This window comes from Sesamum indicum, linkage group LG10, assembly GCF_026168435.1.
Source record: "Sesamum indicum cultivar Baizhima isolate 11 linkage group LG10, ASM2616843v1, whole genome shotgun sequence".
Classification (NCBI taxonomy): Eukaryota; Viridiplantae; Streptophyta; class Magnoliopsida; order Lamiales; family Pedaliaceae; genus Sesamum; species Sesamum indicum.
Window position 1 is genome coordinate 17,478,103 of NC_142666.1, and position 24,855 is coordinate 17,502,957.

The 24,855-nt window shown below is 28.0% G+C and overlaps 1 protein-coding gene across 1 annotated transcript; it reads left to right on the forward strand.

Moving 5' to 3' along the window:
• The first annotated feature begins 644 nt into the window (after positions 1-644).
• On the forward strand, positions 645-1,055 carry LOC105172042 (Plant self-incompatibility protein S1 family). Its single transcript, XM_011093381.2, has one exon. The coding sequence runs from the start codon at positions 645-647 to the stop codon at positions 1,053-1,055; it is 411 nt and encodes a 136-aa protein (XP_011091683.2).
• Positions 1,056-24,855: the final 23,800 nt, after the last annotated feature.

Consider the following 24,855-nt stretch of genomic DNA (forward strand, 5'->3'; position numbering starts at 1 on the left):
GTTGATTAATTATGATAAAACTTACATTTTTATATTTATTTTATTGATAATATTAATTTATTATAATTTTTAAAATATAGTGATTTATAATTTAAGAAATAATTACTTATTTATCTATATTTGTGGTGTGGTGTGCTATGAAGTGAAAAGAGAATATGGACTTTGGAAAGGACTCAAAGTAAAGGGCAGGCCCAAAATCATCTTTAGGGTTTTTTTCTTTTAATTGAATTTGTTTCTAACACATATTTGGGGATGAATAAATATTAAAAGTATTTTACAGAAAACAAAAAAGTTGTGTAATTAAAGAATCACAGATAAATGTCATAAAAGTAGAATTTTGAAATATTACCTTCTCTTTTTAATACAACCATATCTACATTAATTTTCTATTATTTATACCAATCAAAATAATTTATTTTTATATAATTATATATTTGGAGATATAAATAAAATATTTATGCCTATATTTGTAAACGTTTTGCTAAAAGAAATAAAAGTTTCCTAAAAAACTCAAAAAATTGAAAAAGGAAATTAAATAATTCCCATAGAATCGAAAATGGAAACTTCTTCATACGCTTTTGGCATTATAAAAAGGGCCAAATAATATTCTTGAAAAATAAAATACCCTAATACTACAATAAAACATGACTCATCTCTTCCCTTCCAAAAACATGCTGCGACTTGTCTTGCTGCTAAATGCATTAATCCCTCTTGCTTTTTCCATCACCTTGTTTGATTGGACCATTCTCATCGTCAACGACTCCAAAGATCAGACGTTAACGACACATTGTGAGACCAATGGTGACGACATTGGAATCAAAGCGTTAAACCCCTCTACCAAGCAAGCATTTGTATGTCCAGTGCTTGTCAAGGAAAGGACCGTCGCGTCGTGCGAAATGACGTTGGGAAACTTACATGGACGTTTCGATGTGTTGGACTGGGACAGAGACCAGCGCAGGTGTGTGGACGGTGCCTGTCTCTGGCATGTTGACGAGAATGGGCTGTTCTTGGTTATTAATTGTCAGTTGGTGTTACAATATCCATGGCCGAACTAGTTTGTTCCCTAGCTGTCTGGCTTATGTGATTTTTAAAATAATTCTAAAATTAAAAAAAATTGAAATATTTAATCTTCTTATTTATGGGATTTATGAGACTAAACGTGTTGAGTTTTTTTAATTTTGAAAATCAAGCTAATTAAATTGGTTGAATTTTTTTCTAAAAAAAAATAAGATTATTTTAAAATTTTCATAAAACAGAAAACTAAAAATTATTGAATTTCAACTAATGAAACTAAAAGTGTAATTTCACATAGGATATTATTACTCAAGACTTTTCCTTGTGCTCACATCATTACCAGAAAAGGAAAACCAAATACATACACGCATGATAACCTAAATAGAGATGTAGAACTGAAAATTTGTCAAAATTAAAGAAATATAAGACCTAAGTTGTTATAACTTTACAAAAATGTCAAAATCCCAAGTTATGATTGAGCTGTTGTGACTGTCAATCCCCACGTAATTCTCGGACAATACAAAAGTAAGAACAATCTTAGTTGGTTTCCACCATGTAAGCTGCCAAATTAATAGATTTGTTTGCGAAAAAGGAAGTAAAGAAAAGAGGTAGATAAGGTTATAAAAGATTCTAACCCAATCCAACACATTATTTTTTAAATTTATTTGAACTATTATCGAGCTTCAAAAATTACGTTTGAATTTAATTTGATTATTATTCTAATCGAGCTCAAACGAGTTTAATTCGATCACACTTGAGTTAAGCTCGAACAATTTGATATTTTTAAATATATTTTACTATTTTTGCACTAATCGAATCGAGCCGAGCTCAAAAGTTTACCGAATAAAATTTTTGTTCAGATTTTATTTGTTAAATTTAACAAATCAAGTTCAAACGAATTTTTATCGATCGATCTCAATCGAGTATCGAATAATTTAATTATTTTTTCGATCCTAGAGGTAGAAAAGCTAATAAACTTTTGTTGGAGTGGTAAGGTTGAGACATCCAAAAAATGAAAAAGTAGAAAAGATGTATAAAAGTGTACGATGCAGTTTTAAGGAGAGATAACATTTATTAGTGGTTGCTTTTTGGCTGTGTTGACTGCGATTAATCATTAATTAAACCAACATAATTAAATCCAAAGTCTTAAAAAAATCGTTGAATGAGACGAAGAGAAATTACTAAAATTGTGGCAGATTAAAAAATATGAGTAAGTTGAGATAGAAAAAATAAATTATAATTATATTTTTTTTAAAAATATGAAAGTTTGTGAGAAAAAATATAAAGTAGTGGGTTGATAGAAAAAAAAAATTATTTAGTTATTAAAAAAATATTGAAATTACTATTTTAACAAAAAAAATTTGAATAGAAGAAATAAATTAAAGGGTAAATCTGGATATTCAAAAGTTAGTACGACAAAATGATTTTCTTTTACAATAGTATAGATGTCATTAAAAAAAATTTACTATTGGCTACAATTTTATTAATTATGGACTACACCGTAGTAAATGATTATTACTAGTCACGGTTAAACAAAGTCGATGCAAAAATAAATTATCCATCATAAAAATTATTTTTGTCATGGTTGTTTGGCATAGCAAGTATTTTTGTCATGGCTCTTAGCCATGTTAAATAATTTAGTCGCATTCACAAAAATCACGGCTAACAACTGTTGCATTAGCTCGATCAATGACTATTTACTGTGGTTATTTATTTTTAATTATGATTAAATGTTGAATTTCTTAGTTTACATGGCATTTATCGATTTATTTAAAAATATTAATTTATTACGTAATGATTTTTGTAATAATTATATATTATCGATTTTCTTTTTAAGAAAAAAAGGTGGTTTGGATTAAAAAAAAAAAAAGAAAACGTATTTATTGGATTTATGTGTACTGGGAAAAAACTTGAGTCCACAAGACTCAAGCCCAGTGGGCCAGCTCTGCAATTCTGTTTCAATAAGTCTAACAAATTCATTGAATAAAACTTCAATTTTAACTAAATTAAATTCTTTTGTAGGCTCTGTTTGGATGAACATGTATATTTGGATTTGATCTACGATTTTGAGAAATAATTTCAAATGACTGCATATTGAATGACTTTCAAATTCACCAAAATACTATTAAAAATAGTTCAAAATAAAAATTGAAATATTTTTTCATACTACAAAATATGTAACATTTGACTATGGCTAATTGCAATAATTAAATAAATAGCCATAGTAAATAATCATTGATTACAACAACAATTGTTGGCCGTGGATCTACGAGGGTGGCTAAACTATTTATAGTCATGATAAATATTTTTACCATAACTCTTAGCCATGGTAAATAACTTTTTTCTTGATAGAAAATCTATGTTTTTGCGTCGATTTTATTTAACTATGGTCAATAAAAATTATTTATCATAGTTTTTAGTCCATAGCCATTAAAACTGTAGCAAATGGTATTTTTTTTCTAGTTCCAAAATTTGTAATTCGCCTAGTGAAAATATTTTGACTTTAATTTATTGGATTGAGCTTGATTTCAACTGGTCAAACTTCCCATTTCATAAATTATGAAAAAAAATACAATTTATCCCCTTTAATATGAAAAATAAGTAAAAAAAATTCTGCAAGAAAAAAACAACAAATTACCCCTTGTTCTGAAAAATAAAGTAAATTATACCCGTATCTAAATTATTGATAGGAGGTAATTTGTGTCATTTTACAAAACACAAAGGGGAAATTTGCTAATTTTTTTCACAGGAGTTTTTTGCTCATTTTACATACCACATACGGTAAATTGCATTTGACCCCATAAATTAAATATAAATAATCCAAAAAATAAATAAAAGAAAAAATATAAGTATGTATTTCCACAATTTGTAATTAGTCATACCAACTATTTAATAAGATCACAAAAATCCCATTTGTGGAATATTAATAAAAATCCACACATTTGCCATTATAAAAAGGGTTAAATATTATTGACTGATCATATCCATTAAAATTCAAAACCCTAACAATACTACAAACATGACTCATCTTTTGCCTTCCAAAAACTTGCTGCAAATTCTGTTCCTGCTAAATGCATTCATCCCTCTTGCTCTTTCCGTCACCTTGTTCGACTGGATGATTGTCATCGCCAACGACTCGAAAAACCAGATGTTAACGACGCATTGCCAGACGAACGGTAAGGACATTGGAACGAAAACGCTGAGCCCCGCCGGCAAGCAAGCGTTCCTCTGTCCGGTGCTTGTTAAGCAAAGGACCGTGGCGTCGTGCGACATGACGTTGGGAAACTTACATGGACGATTCGATGTGTTGGACTGGGACAGGGACCGGAATAGGTGTGTAGACAAAGCGTGTTTGTGGCATGTTAAGGAGGATGGGCTGTTCTTGCTCCTTAATGGTCAATTGGTTTTACAGTATAGATGGCCAAAGTAGTTTGTTTTGTACCATGTAACATACATGTCATCGGAGTTATGCTATGAAAAGACAAGAATATTGAAGGATTAATGTTTATGATCTCTATTTCTCAACACATATGTTTTGCAACATGTAACATGTCATTGAACTGTTTTTGTTTTTTCTTAATGTATGGGTTTAGGTTCGTACAAATTAAATACTTTTCGTACGAAATTTCGAGTCCAAACTATTAATTAGGTCGTCCGTGTATAGATTTAGGGTTTTCACATTTCGGTTGAAGCTTATTTATTAGGCTAAGTGCATGTACGGATTGCAATTTTAGTCCTGATTTTTGCGATTTAGTTATGTAACTCTATAGTTTTTGGCAATTTTAGTTATTTTCTGCCAATTTGGCAAAAAAATTGCATGGGAATTATACAATATTCAATTAAATTATAATTTTAGTCCTGTAAAAAGAATGAAAAATTACCATAAAAAAACTATGATAATTAATTAAGATAAAAGAAAAGTAATAGTTCTTCCATATCCTTTTCTCTAAGCAAAAATCACAATCCAGACAGATGGTAATATTAAGCAAGAATATTGAGCTTATAATTAAGAGGATATAACAAATCAAGTCTTTTTCCGTGTGTTCACATCATTACCAAAAAAGGAAAATCAAATATATATATATATATATATAACACTTGAGACGTGAACTGAAAATTTGTCAAAAAGAAATATAGGACCCGACTCCTTATAACTTTACAAAAATGTCATAATCTCAAGCTGTTGTAAGTTGTAACTGTCACAATCCGCACGTACGTAATTCTTGGACAACATAAAGTAGTATTATTAGTCTGGACTAAATGTATTTTTTGTTTTGTAATTTAAATTATTTGATATTTTTGTTTTTTTAGGCCTTTATTTTTTAAAATTTTTACGATTTCAATCTTTTTTTCCCCCGAACTTCATCTCCATTGACTAGACGAGCAAACTCCAGAGAAAAAAGACTATAATCGAAAAAATTAAGATGCAGTACCAAAATATGCTATATATCCTATTAAATTAAAGGACAATTATGCTGGAAAAATTGAGCTAATATGAACAACAATCCCAATCGTAAAAGGTCACGTAAGATGCAGATGCATTTTTCCTACAATAAGAGTGAATTCCAGGGGAAGAAATAAATGGAATCATAAAAACTAAAAAGATGCGGAATTAAAATACTATTCTGAAAAAATAAAAAATAAAAACACCAAATAATCTAAATTACGAAACCAAAAATACATTTAATCCTATTGATTGGTTCCCACCATGTAAAAAAATGTATGATGTAGTTTTGAGGAGAGATTAGTACTCAAACATTTATTAGTGGTTGCTTTTTGGCTGTATTGAGTGCAATATATTATTTATTAGACCACCACAATTCATCCCAAAAGTCTTGAAAAGTGGTTTCTTTGTTTGAAATTATGAACTAATTCAAGAATTAAAGCTGTCAAGAACCCAAAAGCCAAAAGCCAAAAGCCAAAAGTTGTATATGTTGATTCTAAGTTTAAAGTTTTTTTCTATTTATCGTTTATATAATGACCATTAATACCATTTTGGTACCCAATTCATGTTTTTTAATTTATCTTTTCTATTTATCGTTTAGTATCTAAGGGTAAAATTATCATCATATAAAAAGATAATAGAAAATATAAATAAAAAATATGGATTAGGTACCAACATAATATTAATGTTAAAACTTGGACACTAATCAAGTCATTTATGATCACTCATTAATAAAATGATATTAGTGAAGAAACTCGAGTACTAATTGAGTCATTTGTAATTACTCATGTACCAAAATAATATTAATGACAAAAGTCGGGTACCAAAACAAAGTTTGCTCGTTTATAAAACATCGAAAAAGACTGCTTCATCCAAAAATAAAAATATAAGGAATTTATTATGAGCTACTTTAAGAAAAAAAATAGGAGTTTTCACTCATTTTTAAGGTTTGAACTAATCTTCTTCTTGCTGAGCTCACCTTTACCGTCAAGAAGGATGAACTCTGACGAAAAAAATGATTGAAATAATTAAAAAAAATATACATCAGGATCAAAATTTTATCCTAAAAAGTTAAAGTATAGAAATATCAAATGATTTATATTACGGGACAAAAAATGGATTTAATTAATCTTAAAGTCAAAGTAAAAATATAATGTAATATCTCTCTCTCTCTCTCTCTCTCTCGATAACGTAATATTTCTGATGGTCACCAAATACGTGGACTCAGGGTTTAGATGAGTTAGACTTAATTTATTGATGCAATCCTAACATGCAATGTAATGATGATGAGAATTACATTTGGTGAGTGAATGTCGTGTCGTGGCGCAGATCACGGCAAGCTGTTACTCATCTTGCTCTCTCAACCTACCCCTAAAATATTATATTTATATATTAAATATAATTAGGTAAAGGTAGAATTCAAGAAAAAAAGAAAAGGGTTGGGGTTTGGTGGGGAATGCATTGCAAAATAACCATAATTATAATAAGAGTTAATTGGCAATGCCACGTAGCTTAGTTGGTGAAGTTGAGGCCCAATGATGTTAAAGATCATAGATTTGAACCCCACTTTATGCTTAGGATGTTGTTTCTACTAAAATAGTAGGCGTTGGTTTGAATTATATTTTTCTCTAAAAGAATTTTAAAATTAGACTTATAATGTTTTCTGTTTACACATGACTCCTTTCCGTTAGGATTTGAACAAAAAATGCTGAGGTAAGCAGATATAGTTACATAGATTTTTTATCTTTCTCCTCATTTAACACTCCAATATGTAATTTTGTACTTATAAAGGGAACAAAGTAATGTATATATACATGGAGTGAGGTTAACGACATTATATTTTTTCCCTTATAAATATAAAATCATTATATAGAAACGTTCAATGAGGAGTAAGATTGAAAACTTATATAATTTTTATTTGCTAATATCAATATTTTTCATCAAAATCCTATAAATTGATAAAGAACTTTTTTAGGAAAAATGTAATTTTGTAGTTTAACAAGGATCAGAATGTAATTAACAAAGTTGGCAGAGTGTAATTGATAGGGTATAGCATAACAGCGAAGTTTGTGGGTAGGCACATGTGGGAGGGGTGGGGGGTTTCTTCACCTTAATCACAAACGCCTCATTCCCAAGATTGATGCGGATAAGGGTTGAATCCACCACTTTGATTAGGGAGATTAGACTTTTGCTCTCATTTATAAGTTCCTTATTTATTATTATTATTATTATATTACATGCATTTAATTCTATATTATTAATTCCGTACCTCCACCAAAGCGTATTTATATTTGTATTTTTAGGGATGATATAGGAAAAATAGTAAAAGGGTAAATAAACATTTTGAATAATAGTATATTAGAATTTGACTGACTTTTCAATGCGTCAGTCACATTTGATTTGCCTGACCTGATCGAATTGCTTGGCATGTGACTATGTTTGAAAGAGCCGTAGAATAGGTGAATGCTATTATAAATACTCCGAACTCACTATTTATCTGATAAGTTGTTAATTTTATTTTTAAGTATTTATTATCATTTTACTATTAGACGACGAGGCTTAAACATTAATAGAGTGTCTTTAGGTGACTCCTTAGTGGTTTGGTCTTTGTTTCGTAGGTGTCGTATGTGATCAAGGGCAGAAGGTCCATCATACAGCTAAGTGGCCGTTGACCATGATTAACGTGAAAACTGAATGAATATGTGAGATACAAATTTAGCATAGTGTACGTGCACTCATAGAGTGTACTTATTATTATTATTGATTAAAATCAATTAATTACATTCATTCATATCTGATATCAATATCTAACAAACTATTACAACAGTCTAACTATGATCAATAATATCAAATACTCTAAATCAAACCAATACATATTATTATAATAGAAACACCACCTACTATTCAGTAGAAATAAAATCCCACACATAAAGTGGGGTTCGAACCCCTGACGCCTAATGTCATGGAGCCTCAGTTTTACTAACTAAATTATGTCTCATTGACAATGATACACATATATTGAGTGTACATAAATAAATATTGAGGGAGCTAAACCCTATACAGAATAAATATGAAATTCCATAAGTTGATTACTAGCTGCATGAGGATTAATTATTAATTATTAGTTGTCTATTTTGATAATGCTATTTTTTTTAGTAGAAGACTGGTTCGGCACACAATCAATTACTAGGTTAATAATGGAGAAAAATAAATAAATACACGTACTTAGCCTAACCCATATGGAATTAAAGCAATTATAGAGTTTAATTTAATTAACCATATATATATATGATTATAGTCAAAATCAAGAAAAAAAAATGGTTAACTCTGATCAAAATCTAAGTTTTTGCACTGATTTTACTTGGCCATAATAAATAAAATTAATTTATTATAGCTTAAAATTACAACAAATCAATACTATCTATCATGATCAAATAAAATCGATATGAAAACTTAAATTTGAACCACAGTTAATCAGCAATTTTTACGTACGACTTGTAAAAACGATCATCTTGTTGCATTGATTAATTAGTATTCGTTATAGTTTTTAATTTTTAACCAACACAATTAATTATTACAAAAACTCACATTTTTTCTAGGCATATGAATAACTTATAAAATAAATAAATATGAGAACAAGAAGTGATGAGTAGTAATTTTATGATTATAGATCATATTGTCCCCTGAATTTGAAGAGCATCACTATTGATAATACAAATCATCTTCAATGATTTCAATGGATTTGACCCCCAAACAATAATTATAACTATAAATTTTAAGTTGACTTATCTCTTATAGGAATAATTTAATTATATTTTTTATGAGTTTCTTGAAATTAATGATTTAGATGCAATTGCAGCTGTAAAATCATGGAAATGTTTTCAACTCTTTTATTATCATATTAACAACTTATTATAGACAACAATAAAAAGTCAACCAACTAATAATTTTAATTCTCACAATTTAAAAAAATTCATAAAAAATATTAATTCATTATAATTGTAGAATAATAATTATCCATTGTATCTGCCAATGAAACTAATATACTAGCCATAGTCGAAAATTATTGCAAATATTTTCATGACCACAATGAAAACTATATTGCTGATTAACTATGATCAAAATTTTCATTTTCGTATTGACTTTATTTGATAATATTATTTACCATGATTCTTAAATATCGTAGATAATTATAATATACAGAATAATTTATTTTATAATATTGCATATATATATATATATATTTACTATTACCATTTTTTTTATTTTTTTTTATTATTCAAAGAGTAGTGATTAATGGGCTGTGACTCCTAATCCTACCTAACAAGAAATCATGGCGCAGTGGTGACACTCACATGACAAAATCTCTCTAAAACGAAGTATTATTTAAATATATAAAATCTTGTTATTTATATGAGTAAAATCAAATGGGGCATCGGACAATAAAGATCATTGTAGGGCCATTATCTCATCCACCAGGATCTGGATCCATCACTCAAGATCAGACGTCTAGATTAGCAGTTGATGATCTATTTAAATAACAGTTATTTTTTTATTTTTTTTAAATAAAAATGATTAACTATTATTCTTTATTTTGAATAAATCGATTACAACCATCAATATCAAATAGAGATATCTAACAACTATCAACAATACCTACAATTAAAGTAGAACTGTATATACGATTAAAGTAGAAACTCATAACACGTTGATAGGGTTGGAACCTACGACTTTAGTAGCTTCAACTTCGCCAATTGAGTTACGCCTCGTCAACTATTAAAATGATAGTTAGTTATAGACATTTGATATTAATAGTCAGTATATTAATTATTTAATAATATAACAGTAATCAATTCCCTACACAAAGAAAATGCTATAGTTTAATTAAAGTGATTTCCTCCATTACACTTTTAACATTTTACATTTGCCCATGATTATTGGTCCAATTGGTGAAGAACGTTTGTTTTTTTTTTTTTTTAAATAAAAACGTAAATTACAACAAGTTGTTTTGTTGATACAATTATTAATATTCTTTTGTTATTAAAAAAGTATTTAATATTTTTTTAATTTTTTATAGTGAGCTGACTAAAATACCATTATGGACTTCGAATTATAATTTTACATATATTTAAATAATTTGCTAAATTTTTTTTATGGACTAAGTGAATTTTTTATAAATTTTTAACTTTCTATCCACCTCGTCCAATTTCTTTATAATTATTTTTTTTTGTTAAAAAAATAATACAACAGGAGCAAAATTGATAATTCAAAATCCTCATCCAAATATTACATAATTTTATTAAATATTTGAGAATATTTATAATTATTAAATGATAAAATAATATTTATAATTATGCCAAATTTTAAAAAGCTTGTTGTGATTTACTTTTAAAAAATATTTTAGTTATAAATTAGTATAGCCTCTAGGGGTAATTGAATGTTTGTGACCACATTGGTCTTTCTATAGACCCTCATTTTCCCTTCGATTTGATGGAATATGGTGGGGCCCGCAATTTGATAACGTGTGAGGACAAGACCGTCAATCACTCCGCAAGAAAAATAATTTTTATTCTCATCTTTTTTAGTTTTTAAAAGAAAGAAAATAAATAATATTAATTCATCAGTTCATGAAAGAATAAACCAATTCTTACCTTCAACGAATATTTTTTCCGAAAGGATAAAGATTATGTCAATCAGATTTCATACTAAATAATAATTATATTCTTTAATAATTTATACTTTTAAATAAAATAATTATTTAACATAGTACCAAAATCAGCAAATAAATTATTCCATATGCAAATCTCGTTATCATCCATTTATAACAAAAAAGAAAATTAATGTGCTAGACTTAAGAAGAAGAGAATATAGAATGCAAGATTGAAATATTAAATATTAAATTATTATGTTTCTAATAATTAAAATTTTTAGATGAAATTTGTGATCTAATAACATAAAGTTTCTACATAGTAAAAAAAAAAAGTAAACTACAGTCATCTCTCGTGAATTTGGCATAATAATAAATATTGTTTGAGAAATTATAAATTTCTCTTAATTTTAATGTTCGTCTAGCAACGAGCATATTTCATTAGCTTTCGCTAGATTTTCACTTAATTTTTGTGATGAACGGATTAAAATGTCATTTTAAATTATAAATTAAAGTTATATATTTTTTTATAATTTCCTAAAATATATTTATGGATTAATATTCCTTATTGATTATCTATTTTACCCACCTTCAATTTTTTTTTATATTTTTTCAAATACTTTTTAATTTCCTAAAAGATTTCAATAATAGTAAAATAGCGATATCCACTTCATCGTTTAGAAATAATTATTTTTTATTTAAAAAGAATGTTTATAATTTTATAAATAATGATAAGATATCCATAATTATATCAAATTTTAAAGAAAATAACTTTAATTTTCCCTAAAGAATGGGTAAATTGTATATAATTCCTCGTATTTTCAAAATTTAGCTAAAAATCCCATATACTAAAAGAACAGGCAAAAACCTCCCTGTATTTTCCAAAATATTGCATAGTTTCTCCTTCCGTTAGATAAACTCTAACGATATTAAATCTTTATTAAATTAATTGTTATACCCTTTTTATAACAATTATTAATAATTCAAATAAAGGGAGAAAGAAACAAAGAGAAGAGACAATGGAGAAGTGAGAGAATGAAGGTGGAAGTCAAACAATATTGATTGGGGTCTCCTCTTGAGCGGCGGCCGGCCGGCCCATGTGCTATTCTTGTGGCAAGGCCTCAGCCGCGCCTTCTGCAGAATAGGCTGCCCAATTTTTCCAATGTGATGCTCAATTTTCCAGCGTAAGTTCACCATAAATACATCTTCACATTTCAATAGTCTCTTATTGATACCTAAAAATAAAACATTTGGCACGCGTCAGCGTGTCGAAGACAATACTCGATTATTTCCTCTTCTACCTGATAACACATTTGACGTGAATTTATATTAAGTTTTGAGCAGAAAAATCTATTAAGTATAAAATTTAATAAAATGCTGCTCGATTCAACTCAATTTATTATCCAGCACGATCAGATTTTTTTTTTTAAATATTTTATAGTACATAAATAGCTTATTAGTTCTCTCTCTTTTGTTTTTTTTTTTTCAGAAAATAAATCAAAGTTAGAAATGATATGAAGATCATCCATGGAACAAAGTGTGTACAGAGAGGCACACAAATGTTGCACATGAAATTGCAGTCCTTCCTAATTATCTAATTAATATTTAAAACAGGAAGAATCTCTTTTATGAGGTGACAAGTGCACATAGTACACACACTAATTATTCTCATTTAATTAAAATATTGTCCTCAGCTACAAATATTCTTATTTTTTTCTTTAAAGAAAAAATAAAAACAACTAGGTATGTGATCAGTTCAATAAAATGTTAGTCAACAATTATTTAATTAAATGTATTAGATAATTGAACTATGAAAGTACACATAATCCATCTATCCTCATTTTATAGTTCCCATTTCATTAGCCATAAGGTTTTAGAAAATATAAAATAAAAAATTTGGGTTTTATTTTAAGAATTTTCGAAAGAAAATTTAAGAAATTATAAATTTGAATTTCAAATATTTTCGAAATTAATCCCATAGTTGGAGTCAATATGTTCGGGGGTCCTTTGATTGTTCCTGGCCCCGACCATGTTCTTGATTGCTCTACATATGACTCGAAATTACAAGGTCAAAGTCGCGAGATTGTCTCCAACGCAAACACTCTAATGCTTAGGTTAATTAATAAATTTTAAGGTTGTGGAATAATTAAAAGATTGGTCGGATTATAACATAATAGCGTACTATGCTGAATAGTAGGCTCGAGTATTTATAATTTTTCGACTATTCATACAGCCAAGCTGGATTACAGGGGATCATGACACGTGCCATCCAATCCACGACCCAACTTACAAATGATCTAGTCGACTAGATTAAGTACACCCCATCCGCATAAAAAATGCACAGATCCCTGACTTGTAGGATAATTTTGACCGACTCTAGTTATTACTATTACGCGTTTATACACATCATGATCAAAGGGTTGCGATCTTGAATAAAAACATTAAGCATCTTACGAAATTTATACTCGAAATCTTTTCACATTTATAAGAGAAAAATAAATTTTTCAATAGGGTTAGGCAAGAAAATTAAAGTTTTCCACCAATAGCATGTAAATTTTTTGAACTTTTGTTATGAAATGGGAGCATTTACTTTCTCATATTTATAAATGCTCCCTCGTGTGTCAACAACATAACACTTAATATCCCTCAATTTTTTTGCCATAAATTTGGTAAAATTATTATGTACAGGTAACATTATGGCCCACTCATATATACTTGTCATGGACAAAACTTTGATACATACTTGTTATTTTCAAACATTTATAATTGACTCAAAGAATGAATTGGTGAGAAAACAACTACTCCCACACAATAATGTATTTGAGTGGGACATATATATATATATATGTATATATGTACTATATATTTAGGGCTTTGTTGTCTATGATAGAAAAATTGAAATTTATTCATCGGTCCCGATTATTAATAGGGTTGTGCTGATTATTGCTTCCCACAATTTATGAATTGCCTAAAATAGAAATACGTTATTTATTCGTTGGTCGTAGTCATTAATATGGTATGTTGAATTTCTCTCCCAAGATTTATTTATTTTTTTATATTCTTGTATTTTTACGAATTTTCAATCGAACATTCATTTAATATTCTTGTTTTTTTCCCCAATTTCCTTTTTATATCCCCAAACATTTTTCTTTTTTCTCTTAATACTTTATTAATAAAACAGAAGACAAAAATTAAATGTCAAATTCATCAAAATCTTGAGATTATCAACCAAAAAAAACAAAAAAAAAAAAAAAGAAAAAAGGAGTGAAATGAAAGTAAATGATGTGATGGCTGATGGGCATGAGCACATGGTGCACACATGCAAGGTCTAGTTTGGATGAAGTAATGAAGTGGATTCTGCTGTGTATGTGTCATGCCATCATACATCATCAGAAGAATCAAATCTAGGTTGTAAGAGTAAGTCATGCATACGATCATCCAATGACTTTTAATAAATACTAGCAATAAAATACACTCGATGTACGTGTAAAATAAATATTATTTTTATAAATTAAGTGCATATTATTAAAAAAAAAGATAAAAAATACATATTAGAATTGTAACTAGCAAAAACCATAAAATGCATGGTGGGATGACATGGGATGGTTTATATTATTTTATTTTAGATTTTAAGATAACATTTAATTAATTAATGAATGAATAATAATGTGTATTTATAAGCCAATTAGATGGATGATGTGACAAAGGTGCTTTTGGGCAGAGCTTTTTCTTTATGGTGGTTGGTTAGGAAAGCTAACTATGACAAAAGGGCATCCAAAAAGTGGGTTCTTAAATTAAATATAAGTTGTTGCTCACTCTTTAATGTTATTATATAATATATACATACATATATGATTTTTTTTAACATAAATTAACATTAATACGTATGATTGAAATTACTCTCGACACGTTCGCACAGTCAAAACGTGACGTTTGAATTGTTATACAATTTCCACGTAAAAGTTTTTGCAAGAATCAAATTTTAGGAAATTAATTCAAATTTTCGAAAGAAAAATTAAGTCTTTTTTTTTTCTTGATAATATTCGATTCATTATATTATTCATTATTTTTAAATTCTAATGACTTATTTATTAAATCGATATTTTTAGATTACCCTATATGTTCAAAGAAAATAAATGACAAGAACTTGTTGTAGAAGTAGTAGAATATATTACCCACATTTTTTATTTTAAATATGCGTGTTTATAATTTTTATTAATATATAATATAATGAATAAAGGACTTAGTGTTACATTTTTTTTATATATAATTAAAAATCAAATTGAGTCAAATTCATGACTATTGCACTCAAGAAAATCTATCATTATCAATAGGGATAATTACACTCTCCTTTTATGCAGTTTGGTATAATTACACGTATACTTTTATAGTTTGAGAAATTATATTTAGCATCTTTGAGATGAGCTTTCGTCTAACAAATAAGTCCCTCCATTAATTGAAGTTCACCGAATTTGTTGATATTAACAAAAAAATCGAAAGAAAAATCTACATTTACCCCCGATTGACTTATTACTGACTTATAGTAGGTTAAATAAAAAAAATTTATGATCAAATTATCCTCATACGTCTTCACGCGTTAATGCATGCGAGTAGATATATCTTTACAGTTATAAGATTAGTTTAGTCCAAAAAAATTTGTTTGACTTGCAGTAAGTCAGTAATAAGTCAATTAAGGGTAATATAAATTTTCATTCATTTTTCTTTTTTTTTGTTAATATCAACAAATTTAGTTAATTTTAACTAACTATGGGACTTATTTGTTAGATGAAAGCAAACATTAAAAATGCTAGATGTAATTTCCAAAACCATAAAAAATCTACGTATAATTATATCAAATCTCAGGAAAAAAAAGTGTAATTATCCTTTACAAATATTCATTTGTCGAAACTCATTAGAATGTTACCTAAGTCAATACTGTATAGTTTTTTTTAGTAAATTAATTATAATTATATCATAAATATCAATTATGAACAATCAATACGCATTAATTATCAATATTCATATATTAGCGAAACACAAATTCATATCAAATTCATATAATCTCAATTTCACCGATTGAATTAGGTCTTATTTACCAGTATATTTTGCTTCATAGTTGAATTATGAGCATGGAATTTGGAAATTTAAGTGGTAGTTGTAACTATAAGCTTTCTCTAGAAGATACACTACTGCTTATAGGTTTCTCATCACTGAAGCAACCAAGAAATTGCTAAGGAGTTTGCTACTAGAAAATATTTTCTTCCTTAAAATAAATGCATTTGGTGATGTCTGGCAAAACAAAGCTTTCCCCAAATGTACCGGAGTACTTGGTCAAGAATACAGAGTTGAAATTTCGAGTGATGAAACAGATGAGTACATCATGCGGTCCAAGGATAAAGACAGACCGAATCAAGAAAAAATGGAAGAAACAAAATGGTTGATGTCTTATCATTATGTAAAGGAGTAATACTCCTACTTCTTTGTTTTGTTGAGTTTATACTGTAATACTGACTGCAATTTATTTTCAATGAAGATGGGATGGGGACCTCGAAAAGCCTCTCCCACCTTCGGGTGTTTATCTAAAAAAAAAAAATAAAAGGCTTTCCCCAAATGAAATTACCAATTCCCATTTTTATTATTATTCTTTTTATATAGAAATCACATTGGATTTTTCTATTTCACATTTTATTACATCTCCTGCGGTAATTAATATAAGAGATTATTACACCCTCCTCCTCTAATGTTTTTATAACTAAAGCCAAACAAAAAATGAAATAAAAGGGTAAAATTCATTTTAGCCCCTAATATTTAATTTTAATTTTAAAATAGTTCATGTCTTTTCAACTCATTTCCAATTAGTGTCCCCATTGGACGACTTCCCATATTATCCTTACCAACTTTCTTTTTTGTTTTTTTTCTAAATTTATGCACGACCCATCAAATTGCTATAGAAAATAAAAGTGATGGACTAAAAACGATTTTCTTTACAAAAAGAAAACATCTTAGAAAGATAATATGAAAAAATCACTCATCTGTCAGGATTAATTTTATAGTGCGCTGAAAAGAATAAAAATTATTTTAAAATTAAAAATTAAAAAAATCGAGGACTAAAAATGAATTTTTACCCATAAAAAAAAGTAAAATATGAACACAAACTCACGTGCCCAAATGTAATTCTGGTTGATTTCCACTCATCAATTTGTCTTTTTTCTCCATTTTTCTTAATATTCATTTTAATATATTAATTGTTCCCTGTTGAGTAGGACCTTTCACTGTTCCGTTTGGAGGGCATTACGTGAAATCAGCCTCACTCCACATGGCTATATATACATATATATATAATAACAAAAATAAATAAATAAAAATTGTCGCTTTGCTAACGGCTCCACGAATATAAGTAACGTTCCTCATTCCAACACAAATAGACTGTCAATTCGTCAAAGGGGGGCGTCTGCTCGTGAAGCTACGTCTAATTTGTTGCTTCACAAATTCTTGTTAGGATACGACTTAATTTAATTTGGACTAATTATATGATAATTGTAATATACTTATTGTATGATTGATGTATAATTTAAAAAAATTGATTAATTACATAATAAATGTGATACACTTATTTTGTGATTAGTTTGGTTTGATCAAATCTGAACTGGGCAAGAATTTTCTCTTGTTGCATAATTTAATTCAAACTAATTATATGATAAGTGCAATATACTTATTGTATGATGCCTGACCCAATTTTATATTTGGAGTCAGAATTTAAGACCAACAAACAAATTATATTGACTCAACAAATAACTAAGGACAAACAAATTAAAATAACTCGCATAAAGTGAGACAAATATTCACATAAAGTGGACAAATGCCCATACATTCAATAGGACAGGAACCTACAACCTCGAAATTATTCATGAGATTCAAACCATATAAATTTTGTATCTTGCAACCGTCTTTTCTGTGTTCATATTGTCATGTGAATGTTCACAATTTGACTAAGGGTTATTTTGGTTCAAATGAAAAGAAAACAGAAGTGGGAGGGGGAGGGAGAGAAAAAGAACAATAGTTTTTCTTTAAATTATTTGTACAATTGAAAAGGGAGTAAATCTCAAATACTTTTCCTTGTTTAGAACGAGAAAAATAGATTGAGAAGAAAAGACTAACTCTTATAATTTATTGAATTACCCTTTTATTCACTTTATATAAAAAAATAAATAAATTAATATTATATTAATTAATATAATTTAATATATCAAAAATTTAAAAATCTTATTTAATAAAATATTATCAAATAAGAATAAGAATATTTTTTATTAATAAATAATTTATCAAAATGAGTATTGTTCATTTATTTTAAAATATTCGCTCTTATGGAAGTGAGTTTTTTACCCTCTTCCCCTTTAGTTACCGATTTGCCCCTACCAGGAAAATTATAACCATATAAAGGGTGCGGGACGGTGAACTAAGTAGTAATCTTGCTGTCGTTACCATAAAAAAAGTCCACGTGGAGTAAAAATACCCTCTCAAAAAATGAGGGAGGGAAGATGAGAAAACACTTCTTGAAGAGTTATAAGGGAAAAATATTATTTTAGTCCGCTAAGTATGCTTAATTTTAATTTTAATTTGATAACTATGTCCATTTTTGTTTAGATTCAGTAATTTACGAAATTACTTACTTTTAGTCCTCTGGTAGATTTTCGGACAATTTTACCCCTATGTAACTTTTGGAAGGTAGTCATACTTATAGGGGTAAAATTGTCCAAAAATCTGTCAGAGGACTAAAAGTAAGCAATTTCGTAAGTTACTGGACCTAAACAAAGATGGACATAGTTATCAAACTAAAATTAAAATTAGGCATACTTAGCGGACTAAAATAATACTTTTCCCGAGTTATAATTATGGACTTAACCAAAAAAAGTTGGTACATAATCATATTCTTGTAAATTATAGATCCTCAATTTCGATATGTGAATCAGGACTTGATGAGCCACAATTTCACCTAGTTCAACTAGCGAAGTTGAAGTCCCTTGACTTTAAATTCGTGGGTCGAAACCTACCAACTTTTGGTATATTTCCACTTTAAACTTGTAGGTGTTGTTATTGTTGTTGATAATAATTCATTATACTTAATTACTCAAATATATATATATATATATATGTGATGTATGGTTGATTAAGCGCGCAAATTGAAAATCACATCATTAATGCATTTAAAATTTGGAGGGAAATGAAATGAAATGGAAATCAACTTATGTTTTTATTTCTTTTTTGAAAAAAAGGGTTAAAGGGCAGCACTCTATAGCAAAATTTGAGGTCCGATCAAGATGAATATGGGCAAAACCCAAACCCAAATCCAAAACTTGAACCTGAGTATAGCAAAAAGGTGGGGTTGATGGGTTAAGTAGGAGTGGTAGACCCGCCAAATTTCAGGTAAAACAAACGTGGCCTACACAATCTACCTTTCACTTTTCATTATGTAAAAAGATGTTAATTGAGTGGAAGTTGAAATAAAGTGCACCCCTTTCAATCCCCCAACATGTCCCATTGCTTCTAGGTCAAGGTTTATTAATAATTAACCCCTCTCCCTTTCATTAAATTAATTTCCGGCCCTACTATATATCCCCTTTTCTTTTAATATATATATATATATTCTTTTACTCTTGTAACTATAAGAATTATGTCGTATTCGATCAAATAATTTTAGTAATTATAAATTCAGTCCTACAATCTATACACCTCTCACACATTTGGTCCTGGGTTGACAATTATTGTCCTTCGTATAATTTTACGGAGGATCAAATTTGACAATTCAATATCAAATTTGTCAACTCAGGATTAGTACGTGTGATGCCCTGATCCGAATCAGATCTGTCAAAATTAAGACAAAATGTGTGATAGATATAAATTATAGAACTAAATTTAGAATTACTAAATATGCATGAATAAATGCGTTGTATCCCATAATTCTAGGACTAAAATTATGATTTTCTCAAAAAAAAAAAATCTAATTGGAAAAGTTGAGGTCAAGGGCAAAAGGGTCATTTTTCCTTCATTGTAATTAGTACAGTAAATCATGATTAATTAACTTACTACCTAAAACGAGATCTTGTTACTAACCACTTGGTGTTCACTAATTAACTAACATGAAATCATAATCAAAATTATGGTTGGGCGTCGTTGATGATTATTAAATGGTTTTCGTGTGTTCCACTTCGTTTCTAGTAAATATAACAATTTTTATGGTAATTAAGAAAAGCCCGAAATTGTTAAACTCAAATACTAAACTTTCACACACATATATTTAGATGCAGCGCGATTGAAATCTCTAACTTTGTATAAGACCTTACACTTTTATTCTGAAACTGGTCTTGTTAAAAAAAGAGGTATTGAATCTTATAAATCGCACAAGCTCCTCATGTGCAGTCGATGTGATACCCAAATCAACATCAGAAACATGTAATTAACGCTGAAAAAGAGTTGTTAGCCGGTAATAATTTAAAAGAAAGTAAAATTGGTAGGAATCATTAATGGTAACTAATCCATCATTAATTGGTACAATCCATTGATTCCTAATGTTTCTACTAGTGACTAAATTATGTATCATTTGGTTGGGGTGGGGGGGGGGGGGGGGGGAAGAGTTGGGGTAAAACTTGGAAATCACTGTTTATTGTTAGGGGCGTGAAATGTAGTTATGATGAGAAGCACTTGGGTTGTTGCATGGAAAACATAATACTGCTCCCCTAAAAGTGCACTGCTTGTCACAAAAAAGGCACAAATTTCAATTATTTATTTATAAATAAGTTACAACGATTTTTTTTTATTTTTTTATAATTATAATTACCCTTTATTATTTAAAAAATTATTAATATTCTCCTCATTTTAACGATCCTTTAATAATTAGTCATATCTGTTAGTCTCTATTAGGTTTTCATCTATTTTTTTTGTGGTAAACTGACTAAAAATACTCTCATGGACTGTGAATTATAATTTTATCAAATATTAGAGAGGGAAAAAGGAATTTATAATTGTATCAAATATCAGGGGAGCTCATCGTAATTTATTTTTTATTTTCTATATTTTACATAATAAATTAATTGAAAAGATATTTTGATGGTCCATCCTCATCAATGCTTTGTATTTATCTTTCTTTTTTTTTTGTTGTTGTAAATCAAAAATTTTAAATATAGAAATACATTTTGTTTTTTCGTTGTCGAAGAATCTTGTCGTGTTCTACTTGTAATTCAAGTGACGAGATTGAGGTCCGAACAGAGCTTTTAGTTAGATTGGTGTTTAATTATCGTACAACATGAATTTGGCTATTTTTTCATGGTTATTATTAATAGTTTTTGCTAATGCAATAAACAAACAAATAAGATATCGAAAATTTTGAGTTCAAATTTCACCAGAAAAATATGTGTATGCTACTTTTAATATAGTAGTTTTTGTTGCTAATGGTTCTCGGCGTGCTGAATTATTATTTGATTCTTGATTTTAATTAATTTTCCATAATATCCTTATATAGTAACTTATTATGTTCTCGTTTTTTAAATGAAAAAATTATTTTTTGATTATATTATGATATAAATCTTGTTCACATATTCGTTTTTTCAATAAATTAATTATCTTATAATATTAATAAGACCCATCGTATGTATTTTAATTTTTTTTAATAGAAATGGTAATTATAAGACTAAATTGTGGAACTGAGTAATTCATCAATTTTGATCGATAAATCAATGTAATAAGAACTATAAAATAAATTATGATAAACTCTCGTAACAAGACAAACGCCCGCATGTCTCATAACCTTAAATTTGTTGACGAAATCTCAATTAACTAAATTAAAACATGAATGTTGGTGTATTTGATTTTCAAACAAATGTCTCTGGATAATCACTCCTAATAATTAAATTCTTTGCAAAATTTGGATTAAAAGCTAAGCATAATTGAATCATGGATCCGCATGTAAAATATGGAAAAAAGTATCAATTTGCAGACATTATTACTCTTTTTTATTACAATATTTTCAGCCGTAAAATCTAAGTACTTTTATTAGAGATATTATTAACCATCTTAATGTTTTTTTCTTAATATTTTTAATTTTTTTTAATAAGTGATTTTTTTACATTTTTGCTAAAACATCAAAATATTATACTTTCTTAAAAAGTTTAATACAAAAATAATATTATTTGAATTTCATAATGATGGTTCGTAAAAGATTATTTCATGCATCGAGTGTGAAAACACCAAATTATTAAGATTAAGCAGCATGAGTTAAGAGGGTGTTTGGGTAGATTTATAAGTTGTTTTTAAAATATTTTATAATATATTTGAGAGCTTATAAAACGTTACAAAATATCCAGTAATTTAGAAAAAACAAAAAACTATGCTTATAATAACTTAAAAAATTAGATGTTAGTAGCTTATAATTTCTTCTAGGGAAAAAAAAAAGCATCTTATAAAATATATAAGCTTACATTTTTCAAAACTAAATTTAATGAAAAAAAATAAAAAATTATTATGAAAGTATATAAGTATTCACTTTCGTAAAATTTGTATTGAAATTTCAATTTTATCACTTCACTTATTTTAAAAGCTGATTCAATACATTATTAATTCAAATCAGTAAATATATTCAAACGAAATAAAAAAATATAATAAATTATTATAAAAATAGACATATATTGATATTTACGAATTCTGGTTGCGAGACCTTAACTACTCAAAAAAACACCGTCTCAACATTAAAATCCTATATATATAGGTAGTGAGCCTCTTTTCAATAACCATTTAAATATATTCTTGAAATATTACTATTTAAATATTTGGTCACTACCCTACACAAATCTCTTTCTTTAATTGACTATTTAATAACCCATCATCCGAACAATGCCAGAAAAAAACAAATAAAGAAAAAATAACACACCTACACACGAATCCCAAATTATTGCAAAAAGGAAAACAATATCTTAAACCGCACTCCAAACACGCCCTACAAATGCCGGAACATTAAAAGCCAGTCCAACTCCAGTTTCTCCTTTATTCTGTATCCAAACAAATCCGCTCTGGTCCCAACCTATATTTCAATAAGCTGCGCCGAGACTCCCGGCGCAACGCAAACTTACAAATTTGCCACCCAAACACCACCTAAAATTAATTATTATTTTCTTAATATTCATTGTGTGAGTCAATATCTTTAAATTTAAAAATTATTTTGATACATTAGAAATTCAAAACAATGAATATATTCAATCAAGATGAATAAATAAGAAATTAAGTAAAATTATACTTTCAGTCCTACAGAATCAGATAATAACGCATTTAGTCTTCTACTTTGCAATTTTCGAAATGATCCTAAAATTAAGAAAACTAAACACATTATCTAATCATCTATTTTACGAAAAATTCGAAATGGTTCCAAAATTAAAAAAAATTGATCGCATTTAATAGTCCGCTCTATAGAATTTATGGACTAAAAGTATCGAGTTTATCAAATTTTATTATGAGACTTTGACCTTACCAATCAATTAGACATTCCTGGCCTACAATTAATTACTAACAATTATCTTTACATCTCCTGACTTATGATTTGTTTACATAAATCATCCATACTTTCTGTGTAATTGCGAAAACTCTCTTAACAACCAAAAGTAAGAATTGTTTGTGTAATTAATTGACGCTTTTAAAGTGTTTATGTATTACTTTTTGAAAAATAAGAGCAATTATGTAAATAATATAAATATTTTTTATAGATATATATAATTATTTAAAAAAAATAATTTATATAAATAAATTATAAATCAGTTGGTGTAAATAATTATCTAATTAATTATTCCACAATGGAAAAATAAGAGAAAAAAAGACTTTTGGGTCGGAGTAAGTCTAATTCCGCGGAATCAGCAAATCCCCGTAAATTCAGTTCCCCCTGTTCGGAATGTTCGTACGGCGTTTACGGTACGGGGCCCCACCTAACGGACGGAGGACTCCACCTTTTGTCCACGTGGACCGACGCTATTGGCTGTGGGTAAAATACAGTGAGAGTACGGAGCACAGTAAAGAAACTTCTACTCAGAAAAGGTTGTTGGGTTGTAAAACAGTGAAAAATGGAGATTCAACATTCAACCCCAATTTATTAGGGTGTGTTTGGTGTATGGAAAGCCTGATTCTTTGTATAATGTCATTAAACTTTTTCATTTTTGGAGACAATTTACATTTGTTAAACATCCCAACATACTGTGTCAATATTCAAATTTATATTATACTGACCTGACATAAATTCAAATTGTTAACATCTTCGTTGGTAATTTATATAAGAAGAAATGAATTATTTTCCGTCGAATTATAATTCATATAACTCAAATTCATAAATAAGTCGAGTATCAGATATTAGAAGTGTTTAAAATAGCTTTTATTTTTATTTTTAGAATAACTTACAAATTATTGTAAGTTCGAAAATAATAAGAGTTGGTAGTGTTTGTAAATAAATATTAAAATAAAAAAAATTAAATGTAGAGTGTTTGAAAAAAAATAATTTAATGTTACTAATAAGTTGCAGAATGTGGTAAGAAGATTATATATAGATTTTGACCTAAATCAATTAATTTATGTAGTTCAAAAGTAAAATTTATAAAATAAAAATACTTTTTTTCAGTAATCAACTGATAATCATCCATCTTAAACTCCTCCAGTCTGTGGTGTTTCGCAGAGTAATTGTTTGAAAATTCAAGTATTTAATAATTAAATTTACAAATTACAT